The following is a 14,842-nucleotide window of genomic DNA, read 5'->3' as shown; positions in this document are numbered from 1 at the left end:
GCTCTTCCCAATGTGGTTGAATTTCAGCTATCTGTTCACCCGCTACGAAGGGGCTAACTGTAACAAGGCTTTGTGACATTCCTTCTATTGCTTGTCAGGAAGATTAGCAAGGCTTTTTACTCTAATAGACAAAGGGGATACAAAGACCAGGAGCTCTCAGGGTATCCGAACAAATACAGTAATGAGCCAATTCAGCTGAACAACGGGCGAAGTCTTTACACTCAGGAAGATTAGCAAGGCTTTTTACTCTAATAGACAAAGGGGATACAAAGACCAGGAGCTCTCAGGGTATCCGAACAAATACAGTAATGAGCCAATTCAGCTGAACAACGGGCGAAGTCTTTACACTCTAGCATACAAACCAGCCAGCTGCTTAGGTCATCTCTGCATTTGCCGTCCGACTTATGCTCAGTCCTTGTGAACTGTGTAACCACAGCGTAACTGTGTAGAAGGCGGGTTGTGTGGCTCGCTTGGTGCATCTTTTCTTTACTATTACAGAGGTAAGGTCCTCCCCGTCAGAGGAACTGAGAACAGAACCGAGGCAATTTTAACTCGGCTTTTATGAATGAGAGGTCACTACAATACTTACTACCAGTAAGTGCTTTTAAGCATCGTGCTGGTGTTTCATTCTCCGCAGGTATATTCGACTTGTCTGCTGCTTCTGTTACAGCTGCGTTTGCCTGTTGAAACTGTTCTTCATTTCCCTTCCCAGAGTTGAGATCCAGCTCTTCAGCAGCCTGTCCTTCACTCCTGCAGCCTTCCCTGGATGTGGCACAGCGGTCAGCACTTTCCTCGCTCCGTGCTGCAGTACTGCATCCATTAATGCCATCTATTTTCTCGCCAGCCAGTGAAGCATGATCCTCAGGGTAATTTGAAACATTTTTATTTTCTCTTGATTGCACAGAGTTGTTACTGGCAGGTGTCAGGGAGGCGTTGACAAGGCAGTTCTTTCGGGAATGGTATTGAGGTATAATTCCAACAAATTTCAAGCCTTGACTTGCAGCATCTTGAATCTACAAGTTGAAGAAGATTAGATTTTTAACTGCCAAGCTGTCGTAGCTAAATAGAAATACAGAAAATAACACCCTTCAAGGCACCTAGTGTGTCATTTTGCTACTTTTGTCCACAACCACTAGAAACTGGCATGTTACAGTTACATAAAAAGCTACATTCACAAGAAGCAGGATGGAAAGTTCCCTAAAAAACCTGGAATAATGTGAAAGGGGAGAAAAAAAGAAAAAAGGAGAAAAAAAGAAGAGATAGAAAATGCCTATGTATTTCTTCACAAGGGATAAAGTATCTGTTTGAAAAGTTTATTTATGCTAAATTACCAGAAGTGGCATTACTCACAAGAAGTTTTAATACCAATCTTATGAAGTCAAGGACCTTTTATTACATCTTATGCTGGATTAGGTGTGTGACTGAGACACTTATGCAAGGAAAAGATTATTAATTCTCTGTTATATGCATCATTACAACAACAGTGGTCGTTTGTCCTGTTTTGGTCTGAGACACAAATGGCAAACTTTCACATAAAAGCAAAGCTATTTTAATACATCATTTTTAGGAACATACAGAACTTGGAACAGAAAAAGGTGTTGTGAGATGAGCTATGAAAAAGAAAAATGAAATCTAAGGGGCACTATTATTACTGCTTTATGCTTTAGGTAAAGGAGGAAAATGAAGGAATCAAATCACAAAAGATCCTGAGAAAAAAGCACTGGGTTAATAGTAACGACAATTAGATAAATCCGGAATTAACTAAGGAAGGTTTGAGATGAAGCAGAAAGAGAAATCTCTTTTAGTCAGACTCAGCACTATGGATGCACCATCCATTAGAGGCACCAGTCTCACCATACTCCTCAAAGCCAGGAGAAGTTGCAGCGAGAGCCCGACTTCTGTGAAAAAAGTAAGAACGTCTGCTAATTGATTTGTCAAAAATCACCCACCAAAAGGGAAAGGTTTCCATGTAATGTATACTCGTCATACAATACAAAGTCTAAACATACATAAATATTTAAAAAAGAAATTGCCTTGAGAATGGACACATAATTTCACTTTCTCTGAATACCATGTAATTCCAGAGAGTTAAAGTAATTATTCTCTGAAGCTCAACTCAGTATGAACTTACATGGAACAGTTCAGGTCTTTTTTTTCAATAGCAAGTAAATAGGAAGAACTTTGTACACTTTTTTTTTTGTTTTGTTAAATTTAAGAGGAAGCTCATTTCTGCATCTTTCCTACGCAGAATTTATTTTTATTTAAATGAATCACCTACTTCCTGGTAACGTGTTACTGTTCTGAACACACAAACCTACAGATGATACCCGATCAATAAGAACTTCCTCTTTCAAACCACTATTATATTTTCCATGTCAAATTAACTCTTGATTTCATGATCCCAGGAGCTTAAACAGAGCTCTCCAGGAAAGAAGGCATGGGTCTTCACAAGTGCTTAGAATGGTGAACATGGGATGCTGACGTAAGTAAAGCTCACTGCTAAAGAGGACAATAACCTCCAAATAAAAATACTACTAGCAGTATCCTGATCGAATGAGTATCTGTGAAAAAGGTTACCACATAACTAGCTTGCTCTGAAAGGCTTTGGTAAATGTCAGTGATAGATGCCTTTATGTTATGGTTAATGGTCCTGACTCCCTGTGGTAACTTTACACATCCTTTTTTACGGAGTCAATGACAGAGTTACAAATTCAGTTAATCTCTTACCACTAATTTACAGACACACTGCTACATTTGTTTAGTAGGTTTCAGGGCAGCTAATTATAGGAATATAACTAGCATACAACTGTTAAGAGTTTGACGATAGTACATATGTAGTAATTTTACTGGTCCTGGTCAGTTAAAGGCTGCTTCTCAATCTATACCAGACTCACCTACACTGTCATTTGGATGAGAAGAGCTTTCACAGCTACTGTAGCAACGTTTTAGAGTCCTGGTTCACTCAAAAAAAAAAAAAAAAAAAAAAAAAAAAAAAAAAAAAAAAAAAAAAAAAAAAAAATTGTTCTAAGGAATACCTGATGCTGACATTTTTCTTCTGAGGCTCTTGTTCTCAGAATGGAAATAGGAAGAACTAAGGACTGAATCTTATTTAAACTCGTATTTCAAATTTTCCCAATTACATAAGGGAGAAACAAGCATCTCATTAATTTCAATGAAGCCAGTTTTGCAGGAAATGTTCCATCAACAGTGCAACGTAAGCTGCAGAACAGGGATACTGTGATGTATCAGCAGATATAAACGGTCTTTCCTTCCAACTTTCCACAAAACCATGAAGAGGTTAGTTCTCATCACAAATAAAGGCTGAACATCTTCAAATCAGAAAGACAATTTGATTTTTCAGCATCCTGTTGAGAGGACAAAAGGACAAAATGTACTGTAAACAGTACAGAATTTTAGTTGCCGTCACATCCAAAATGAATTATGCCTTCCAGTATACATTCACATTTCCTGTTTCCTGTATTTGAATTATTGGATATTTGCATTATAAAAAACAAAACCCCCAGACTTAAACCAGCCAAATCCTCAGTACCTGGACAGGTTGTGTCCAGGAGCTACACACAGCAGAAGGGCTGTTTCTACCAGCCACTTGAGGTTTTTGGACCCTTTGAGCCATCCTCTGCTGGTACACAGACAGATTCATCTGTTTTTTGGGGAAAACACCTTAGCAGATTTGGTGTTGGGAATCAGTAAGGGAGCAATCAGTGGGAGAAAGCAGAGGAAAAGCTGAACTGAATGGGAAGAACACGAAGCTACTCTGACAGGATCACCCACAACATATTCCGGATCACATAAATACAAAAATTACTTGTCTTTATGCATCAGTTTAGAGTACTAACAAAGGTCATTGTCATACCACGTTGTATGACTAAACAAGAGGAAAAAGCATAAAAAGCAGAACAACTGCATCTCCACCTCTTACCCCATCAGAAAAATACCCTAGATTAAAAGTACCCTTACATGAAGAGATCCATACTAAAGTCAACTGTTTTATTGACCTTTTTTGTATTTTAAATATGCTACGTATTTGCCCTTTACATCTTAGGAAATTTTTAAAAGGGAAATTCCAACAAAATTAAAAAAAAAAAACAACCAAAAATACTTTGGTTCTTTCCCCAGATAGGAACAGAAACAATTTTTTTTGTCTCAAAGTGCTGCTCGGATGATATTAACCACAAATACAAGAACAAGTCTCCACCACAAAAGACGTTTTTGTCCAACAACAGATGCAAAAATTTATTTATTTATTTCAATCTGGAAAAACCCCCAAGTGGATACATCCAAATTCATTAACAACTGGGTTGCAATAAACTGGATTTATGCCAGTTTAAAAATAGAACCTGCTTAAAGAAGGGGTGAAATTTCATGTGCACAGGGAGCTGAGGCAGTTAAAGAATTTAATGTCATACCTATAATTTGCTTGATTAGAAACCTGGCATTTTCCCTGAGGGGAAAAAAGTGACAGATTTAGCCTTTGCTATCTGTAAAATAAATATCAAATCTCCCACTAACTCTAGCAGGAACAGGAACAAGCACCATGTCCAACCCTGTTGTCACTACCTTAACTCAATTTTAGCTGGGGCATTTGTGTTAACATTCTTAACATTTGTGCAGTGTTATTATTTCAGAACTGACTGATCGCTATTTTTATACCACATTTGGAAAAAAGGAACCATGAGCAGCACAAAGCAGTGTCACTAAACATTATGCTGATATAGCAAATTTATGTCCCATCTTTTAAAATACTTCTGGTTCTCCTGATGACTCCCTGCCTAATTAGAAAATGGCTGACAGTCTAATTAAAAGATCTTTAAAACCACACCTGGCAAGAACACGGCTGAATGGTGAAATGCTCTTTCCCAGAAACTACAGTTTTTTAAACTATAGGCCTGTGAAGGACTGTAACTATAGGACTGTGAAGGAAGTGCAGAGATTCCAGGTTGAAAGCTCGTTTTGAACAGCCACATACAGATTTTCTTTTCAAATCTATTCAGAATAAAGACACTTGGCAAGTTCATTGCACAGTCCACATATTGTTTATAATTCTGCATTTCTTGTTGCCTTATCAGCTCCGTAATATTCTCCTACTTGTAGTGAGCATGATGGAACTACTTATAAATACAGATGGCTCAAGGATATAGATCTCATGCTGAACAGAATCATGTACTTTTGCCAGCTGCAGTGATTTCTTACTGGGAGATTCTGTACATTCCTCCCATGGGATGGCACACAGCAAATCAAACTCTTCCCACAAGCTAAGGACAGCATTCCACCCACAGCAATTAACATGGGAAATAATGCACAGCAAATTAACAATGAAGATTTCTCTCCTAGATAAAGATTTTCAAACAAATGATTTAATAAGACGAGTGTTAGGAATTTCTCTTGTATGCCAGGAGCTGGACACTTTGGGGATGCCTCCAGAGGAAAAGCAGTTTTACTAATGCTATCAGGGCACTCCAGTTTATAGCAGTCCTAAACGGTCTCAAGGCTTATATTTCCTGATGATCTGGGAAAAAATGCCTTCAAAACCTAGGCATTAGGACTGAACATTTAATTAATAGGTTTGATAAATTGTACGTGATATAAGAAGATACTGAAAGAATACCGTAGCAACGCAGTAAAGGAGTCTGCTGCTAATACTTAAAACAAACAAAAAAACCCAGAAATAATTTACAAAGAGCACATATAGCAAAAATGCACTTGGAGGAAGGAGAACAATCTCTAGGAGCCCTGAACTGATTTTCCCATGGTCAGATGCATTCAGTTAGCTCTGCAATGAACTAAGGAAAAGACTGCTACTTAGTCCAACTGATGGCCAGACATATGGCCTTTGAGATGGTTAATTTTGCTCAGAGCTATCTATTTAGACCAAGAATAAACTTGGCCAGTAAAAGAAATTGCTTCTCTGTCTGTTTATTTGGTGGTTGTTTTTAAAAGAACAATGTTACGGGCATTAGATCTCATAATGCGCATCAGAAACAAGATCACTGCATTTTTCTGCTTTCTCTTTAGGATTCAGGCAAATCTCCTTTGACAACAGACACAGCACCAGGGATCTTCATGCAAAGAAAACAATGTGGTTTGAGGAGAACGCTATGTACTGCGTGCCAGGAACTGGAAAAGGATGTACAGTCTTCCAACTATGTCCTCTTCATTATCATCTAGTAGAATATGTTTCATCACAAATACTGCACGTCCCTCTTCTAGTTTGTTCATTTCTGAAAACAGATGTTTAAAATTAAGACAGGCTTTGAGTTTGTCTCTGACGTTTTCTGTAGGTCTCACATGCTGCTTCCTGAGAAGACAGCAACAGTCATCAAGAGTTTACTGCTTATCTTAAAACCAGCTAAGCTTAGCTAATGTTCTAAAGGAGAAGTTTAGTTCTTTCTAAACAACTCAAAACTTCTGTGACTTTGGTATCTTTGCATCTCTAATACTACTACCAAAACATAAAAAAAAAAGATAATTGTACTAAACAAATAGCAAAGCAGCAATTGCTAATAAGTTCTCTGTCCTGTTACTCTGAAACTGTTTCGCTACTTCGAGATTTCTAAACCACACAACCTTTCTAAGATGCTCTGTCATTGAAGCCTGTACTTCCCATGCATTTTTAACCTAAAAATGAAAGAGTTTACACTCACTAATTCTGAATCTGAGATAGATAGTTCAGGTTCATATAAATAAGTAAATATAAATGTAGCTCTTAGAAAGTCAAAAGCCAGTCTGCATTCAGGCTTTCAAATTACCAGGTATTTTCACTGCCAATTACATGAAAATAAGCCATCAGAGATAAAACACTAGAGAGATGCCTTGAAAAATGTTACCATAATCCCAAATCACAGAGTCATTCTTTAAGTGGTGTTGTTGATGGTGTTCATGTTGATACTTTGAGTGAAAACACAGACGAGAATTTTACAGTTTGAGAACTTTAGATAAGTACGAGGTTGACAGATCCAAGATGATAAAGTCCAAAAACAAACCCAAAAGCTAAAAACTCATCAGTTTCTTGAAGAGACAGATGTATGAGCTTCCTTTCCACCTCTGCAGTACACAGCCCGTTCAACAGAACCACTGACTTGACACTTCAAGCACTCATCGCATTTGTGTTACAGCACAAAACTGACCAGGGCGAAGAAAGCACACTTTGCTATTTACAACATGCTCATTGGTAGTAGCCTGTGCAAAAGGGAACTGAAAACTACAAACAGAACAGGGAGAAATACAGTGAAGCAAGCAGCTACTGCAGCTTACTGCTATGCTTAAAAAAACCCAGAAGCTGGGCTGTTAAGACAGTGCTGCTGACAGATACAAAATTACAGCAAGCTGTATGTCTCCTGCTATCGGAGCCAAGGCAAGGATGAGAGTAAAGGCTTGAAACTCCTTTTCAGCTTGCGTTAGCTGTACACTGATTCCCGAGAACAATAACCACACTAAACATGTAGGGCAACATAATGCAAGTACAGCTGTTCCCTTCAGCATATCTCACTGGACGGACGACAGCTCTTGAAACCACAACGTCTCATCCTCTGCAGTCTGGGGTGCGATGATTCTTCTCAAATTATTATCTTAGTTTAGCATCTGTTCACGGAGCTGGCAAAGGGTGAACATTGCCGGACACAGGCTACAAGGTTCAGCCATACCTTCCTCAAAGCCACGTAACATACCTGCCTCATCCCATTCTTGCCCTAAACTCTGAAAAGAAATCCTGAATTATCTACGTCATTTAAAATTTATTCCCTAAAAATTGTCTTAGACCTGGGATAAACTGCTACAGAGCAGCCAACTATGCTCACTCAACCCAAATATTTGATATGCACTCAAAAAAAAGCTTTGGAGAAACTCTGTCCCAAGCACTTGCTCTAGAGAACAGGCATTTTCGAAATGCAAACCATGCCTTGTGCATGAATCTTTTCAGAGAAACGCCTACTCTAATGGGTGAACATAAGCAAGGGAACAATAATGATTTACAGAGATGGATGGTTGAGTGTTGTATCTAAAAACCACTTCAGCTGGATGAACACAATTCAGTGTTCTTTGTAGAACAGGAGAAAACAGTCATTTATTTGTGATCAAAGAGCACTACTGTGATTCAAAACTGGGACACTGTTTTAGTCCGTCTCTGTCCTAAACAATGAAAAAAGGTTCATGACAACAGGAGCATTTTAAAAGAATTAAATCTCAAATTTACAGACTTTACACATAATTTGCAGGGAACACTTGCTTTTATCTTTACATAAACCAAAGAGTGTTTCTTTAAAATCACATTGTTTTATCAAACCATCTGTTACTTGTAGCCAAAATTACAGTGTGAACAATTTGCTCATATTTTATTTTAGCACAGTATAAAATATTATCATATTTATTGTTATTTTTAAAAGAAGTTATTTTTCCCATCAGACAGAAGTGGGATCATCAGCTACATACTTTATAACATCTATTTTTATCTTGTTCAAGAGGATGACTCTGGAAGCTGCTGGGGGCAAAGGATTATAAAAGCGCATCCAGGCTCCTGGGAGAGTCCTGAAAATAGTTTTGCAGTGTCCATGGAAGATATATATCAACACCACTCTTACAGAGCTTAGTCAAAAGAACCCGAGTTGAAAGAAGCCTAACCATGAACAGATGTTTCCCTTCACACCAGGCTGTTCAAAACACAGTATATGCTATTTTTTACCACCTCCTGTTATATATACACTTACAAAATGTTAACAAAATGCACTTTAATAAATATTATCACAGCAGATCACAAACAGCTGAACCATTGATGTCAAGTTTCAACTTCTGCTTCATGACCACATCTACTTCTAAGATCCAAATACTTAAAAATAAAATAAGGGCTCTGTTTGCACTGAAGACATGCAGAAAACAAAGCAGTTGGCTAAGTGCTCAGCAATGGTTTTCATTACAGTTTGATGAAGAAATAAATGTTGTATTGTTCTTTTGCAAATACCTTGTACAGTAAAGGTTTTGGGGTAGGATTCTCTGGGTTTGTTTTAAGGATGGAAATGATTTTAGAAGAGGTTGAGATCACATCTAGGTAAGTAATCTTAGGTAATAAACAGTACTCTAGAGGGGCCATTTTCTAGCCACAGAAGTAAATTTCAACTGCTTCGTAATTTGAAGAACGATCCTCTGAGCAGTACTAAAGACTCAATTTTTCCCCTCTTCTATCTTTTACTGCCACCTGCTCTGACTGTGTACCCTGCAGGAAATTTCTGAACAGGCCAGCTAAAACATATCTAAAGAATAATGTTTAGGATTACAATAACCATTTAAGGAACCCTGGCACCAACAGATTAATCACAGACTTCACAGAAGACATTCTTGTGAGGCTGCAGCAACAGTCAAGAAATCCACCAACAGCCTAGCTCTCTTCAGAACATGTAAGCTGCATCTCTTTGTTCCTTCTAAAAAAGAAATCTCAATGTAAAGATTAAGAGATGAATAAGAAATGACAAACAAGATTTCTCACAAGAGTGTGAGAAATACTGGAACAGCTATATAGAACCAGTATTTTTCTTACTGATGGCAAAGTAATGTTCACATTCATTTTTTTTTTCTAGAAAATAGCACACTTTTGTCTGTCTTTTCACTTGCTTGTCATACTGTTACAAATGTAAATAATTATATATAAAAGGGTGCATATTATTATTGACAAATTTATCCTATGACACGTTTCTCACTTCCCACATCTCCTTGTTATTTCATAATTAGATGCTGAAGAGAGTTTTAAAGCTCAGATGTTGCAAGTTCAAAATCATTTAATATTGCTTTCACACACTATATGGATACGTGAAGTCCCTTGTTTTAATCATGTAAGACAAATGCTCATTCTGATGTGAGTAAATATGTAGGAAATAAGCGAAGAGTTAAGTCTGGACTGAATCACTCCCTTGACTAGGAACATTGATGGAAAACATTTTACAAGCTCTTGAGAATTCATATAGGCATTCTGTTTTTATTTTGTAGGAGAAACAGAAGTCCTCATAAATACTTCAACCCTGCTTCTACTAAGCAACTTAAAAGAAGCTGGAGAATTAACTTGCCTTTTAACAGCAATATTAACACAAAATTCTTCACCAGTTAGAGCCACACAAACAACACTCCAGAAAATGATGTGCAGGACCTAAGACAGCAGTTACCTTCCTAAACACCAAAACTGCTACAGATGGATGGAGGGGAAAAAAACCAATAGAGCAGGAAAAGAAGTATCTCCGTAATTTGATAAAAACATCCATATGGAGAAACACGCAGTGAGACTGACCTATGGTTGGTTGGGGTGTGTAGCAGTTCCTACTCAGCCACTCAGCCAGTCTCCTGCCTGACGCTCCCTCCAAAAGAGGCAGGAGGATCAAACCCCTCCAAGAAACATCTTGCCTTTCAAGAGCACACTGAGTAAGTTCAACTACAGTTTAAACTCATTGGTAGTAATGTGTATTAATTTCCAGCACATAAATTAACACTTGAAACTTAGTAGTTTCTCATGCCAGTTCCATTCCTGAAAACATTTTCTTTTTCAAAAGATATTTAGAAAAATTCCAGTGAATACCAGTTGATGCCATACATTCTGTAAAAACTGGCAAGCGGGATCAAATACAGTAGATCCTCGCAACAACATAGGAGGTGAAGTCTTCATACAAGTGTTAGCATTGTGTGACCTTTCTTTCAAATTACGTAACCCGCCTTTGTCGCTTGACGCCAGAGGACTGTTTCAGGTGCCAGCTCTAGAACAAGTACATGAGTGGCAGCATCCTTGTAATGTGTTTTGTTGGCAAATTCCTCCCTGGGGTGCCAGTCACTTGAGGTGAAGAGCTATCAGCATTTCCTTGGCCCAGCAATGCTATAATGTCAACAAGCTTACGGACAAAGTCACTACATCTGCAGGAGCCAAGATTATTTCTAGGGTACTTTGAACTACCGAAGTTGTTTAGAGGACCACTTAAGGGAGTGACGTGTTACTGGCAGCTTTAGAGCTAGTGCTGGTGATGGGATTTGTATGCTCACTGAACTTCACCAAGACTACGAACAGAGGGAAAACAGCAATGAGCAGATTTGACAACCACTGTCTCGTATGGCAGATTTCATCACAAGATAAGCATTACCTAGGTGTTTCAAGACAGCAGTCATGCTCCAAGCTGAACTGGGCCACTTCTGAAAATGCAAAAACAATTATGCATCTGTACGGCCTTAGGTTTGGTAGAAGATTCTGAGAATTAGAATTTCTAAGTCACATAAGGACAGACCGCCAGGAAGAGGTCCTTGTCTAGGACACAAGGAAGATGCCTGCATTTGGATTGCAGTTAAGCTACAGCATTTTTAAACCATGCTCTTCCATGCTTATCATACTTCCCCAGGGAAGGATAACAAGTCCACAGGAACAAGAGATACAAACTCTGCAATGGGGTCAAGCTGAAAAAAAGTTAACATACAAGAACTTCCTTCTGACAGAGCATTACTAAGCAGGCCACCAAGGATACAAATAAATGCTTCCTAAATTTTAAAAAGTTAAAACCAGGAAGAAGCAGTACAGAAACTATCCTCCATTCCCTAATCTTTCACCAGCACTGTAAAGATACAAACATAGGAGTAAAACCTTCTGCCTGTTACAGTTCTTCTAGAGCATGTAACTTAAATCGATGCGGAAAACAAAGGTCATGAGAAACATATTTGGCATTCATATATGACTGCGTATCCAAAATAACTCTTTTCTTGGGATGTCAGCCTAGTTTCTTCTTCACTTACTTGTCTCAACTGAGTCAGAACACTCTCAGATGAAAAAAAACATTAACAGGATACACAGAAATAAAGAGCAACTAAGGAAGTAATTAAAGCCTACCGTATTTTACATGAGATACAAGTCAATGTATTACAAAATACAGTATCTTAGAAGTAGCATCTCTGACTTGCAACAACTTCAGAATGATCTGAGACATAGTGATTAGAAGTTCAGAAGTTAGCTTTGCTCATTAAATGCAGGTGAGCAAATCTTAAAATTTCTGTTTTGCCTAAGAGCTGAAGACAGGAGTGCTAATATCAATACAGCAGTGAAGTACATATACAACTGCTAATTTACTTCCTTCATTGCCCAGGAATTAAATGACAAAGATACCATGGCATCGTCTGAGCTTTTTAGGACTTGGTAAGCTGCACTAGATCCACGCTGATACAGAAGAACAAACAGAATGTGGTGATGTCAACACGATTTTAATGCACAGGAAGAGTTTACCCCATGTAACATTATGTCCCAATACTTAACCATGTTCTGTCTTCAACGGCTCTCACCGTGGTTGGAAAACACGGTGGTGGTGAAAAAGAGAGTAGAGAATTGCGACAAATTCCTGAAGCACGAAAGGATCCAGCAACGGAACATAAGCTCGACCAGACAGTCACCTTTGGCATTTCTTAAATGTTTTATAGCCAACATTGTGCTGACTCACTTTGTTTCAGGAAGCAAAAAGCAAAAAACCAATTGAGAAAAGTAGTTAGCAAAATTGCATCCTTGTTCAAACTCCATGTAAACAACGTCTGCTCAGCAGTGCGTAATAAAATAAAATTAATTTTCTCAGGATAAAGACATTTTTTCCAGTAAATTCACAATTGAAAAAAATTTTGACTTGTCATTTTATTTTGAAAATATGGCTACTCTACTTGGTGTCTTTTTTTAAACATAGTTGCAATGCAGTCAGATGGTAAACCTATGCTAAAAAGCCTCTGTTATGAAAAGCTCTGTGATCAAGTATTTGCCTATTCAATTGCAACACTCTATTAACTTCAATTGTATTCCACAGTTTGAGAAGAATTATAGGGTTGTTCTCTCTTGAAAGCAAGCAATTGCCCTCTCTAACAGCTTTTTGTTACTACTTTCTTTGAAGAATGTCCTTTAGTTTTCATTTTTGTTTGTAAACATCTGTTTTATATACCCTTAAAAGCAATGGACATTTTTGTTGCTCCAACAAATTAGTTAATATGACAATTAATTCCTATGCTCAAACAAGTCCTGTTTCCTGAGTTAGATTTACATAAAAGCCTTGAGACTTTCACAGTGCATTTAATCAGATATAGACAGTGATGCAACACACACTTGACAGCAACAGCTTCAAAGAACTTCAAATTCCTCTACGTCAAATAACATCTGAGGATGAGCAACATACTCAGGCTACAGAGAAACAGTAAATATACATTTTAGCTATTAAAATTTAAATTATTATATTTCGAAAAGGCATCTTCATAACCCCATAATCAAATGGCTTCCACCAACTGAAACATTCCCATGTCTAGAAAGAGTCTCAGAATTGGATATTTATGGAAATAAGCTGACTCTTGGATTGTCATTTTGTTTTCATGTTAGCCATACTCTTTCTGAAGTTACAAAGAAACTGTCTGTTGCGGTGAAAGAAAATTTTGCTACCAGTTATGACAGATAAGGCTATATTTTTACTTGGACTCAATGAGCAGAGAAACAGTAAATATACATTTTAGCTATTAAAATTTAAATTATTATATTTCGAAAAGGCATCTTCATAACCCCATAATCAAATGGCTTCCACCAACTGAAACATTCCCATGTCTAGAAAGAGTCTCAGAATTGGATATTTATGGAAATAAGCTGACTCTTGGATTGTCATTTTGTTTTCATGTTAGCCATACTCTTTCTGAAGTTACAAAGAAACTGTCTGTTGCGGTGAAAGAAAATTTTGCTACCAGTTATGACAGATAAGGCGATATTTTTACTTGGACTCAAAGAATTGAAAAACAAAATCAAACATATTGAAATTGATACACAAGAACTACACCAGTTCTGCCTAAGAGTAAATATATTAAAATAATTGAAGATAGAGTCAGAATAAAAGTGCAATAACACAATAAACCTTGAAACAAAATTTGTACTCAAACTTTTGAATAATAGTGTTTAGAAAAATCCAATTTGTTCTGATACCAAAATCTTATATATCTATAAGTATGATGATGATCATCAGATAGTCACAGCTGCATTATTTTTAATCCAGCTTTTACAAATCACAGCAAAAAAGGAAAGATTGAACGTAAGTGCAAGTCTGTCAAGCTGAGTCCCTATCAAGCCCTTACAGCCTGTGCTGAAATTTATTCTACAGAATTTTCTTAACTATTATCAGTGCAAGATGGATTAAACCTAGGAGAGTATGCCACTTGTGCCGTTCTTACACCATGTGGCTAAGTAAATATAGTATTTAATGCTAGTTTTTTATAACATGCAATAGGACACAACAGATGCTGCAAAATTTGAAAGAGTATCTGTCTTCACTAAAATGGATAGAACCTGCTAATTTTCATTCTGGCATAACATTAAAGCATCAAAAATAATTTTAAAAAGAAGGCAACAAATAAAGAATTGGAATGTTCTTTTCAAATTGCCCAGCAAGTACGAAAGTTTATGGAAAGCGACACTATTCTGGATGACAAAGGTTACCAGTACCATCTCTAACTGCTAACACCACGTGATACTGAAACAAAACTTAAATAATCTGGGGGATTCCGGAAGTTAATAGGCCTTTTAGCTACAGTACTATCCAACAGGGTATGTTGACACTAGAACGGAAATGACATATACTGTTTCAGCTCAGAATGTTTACACCATTATAGGACTGTCCTTTACATTGGTAACTTAGTTCACATCATCTGTGAGACTTCACTCTCCTGTGATACTACAGATTGTTTTCTCACAATAATATGATCAAACTTATTTCTCTCAGTAACAGTAACTGCTCTTCAGATACTTAAAATTACAAAACACCAAATTATAGCCCAGTGCTTCAATTGCACAAAATATATACATATTCCTGCT

At 37.4% G+C, this 14,842-nt stretch overlaps 1 protein-coding gene across 1 annotated transcript in view; it reads right to left on the bottom strand.

The window, feature by feature from the left end:
• Positions 1–14,842, bottom strand: part of RFTN1 (raftlin, lipid raft linker 1) — a gene marked incomplete at its 5' end in the record, with an annotated part of 57,283 nt that overhangs the window by 28,750 nt on the left and 13,691 nt on the right. The window contains one exon of the mRNA XM_010135367.1: positions 590–1,013. Within this exon, the coding sequence (XP_010133669.1) occupies positions 590–1,013 (424 nt within the window). The remainder of the gene's footprint in view (positions 1–589; positions 1,014–14,842) is intronic.

The sequence above is a fragment of the Buceros rhinoceros genome, unplaced genomic scaffold, assembly GCF_000710305.1.
Source record: "Buceros rhinoceros silvestris isolate BGI_N320 unplaced genomic scaffold, ASM71030v1 scaffold3254, whole genome shotgun sequence".
Classification (NCBI taxonomy): Eukaryota; Metazoa; Chordata; class Aves; order Bucerotiformes; family Bucerotidae; genus Buceros; species Buceros rhinoceros.
This window is presented reverse-complemented; position numbering and strand designations above follow the sequence as displayed.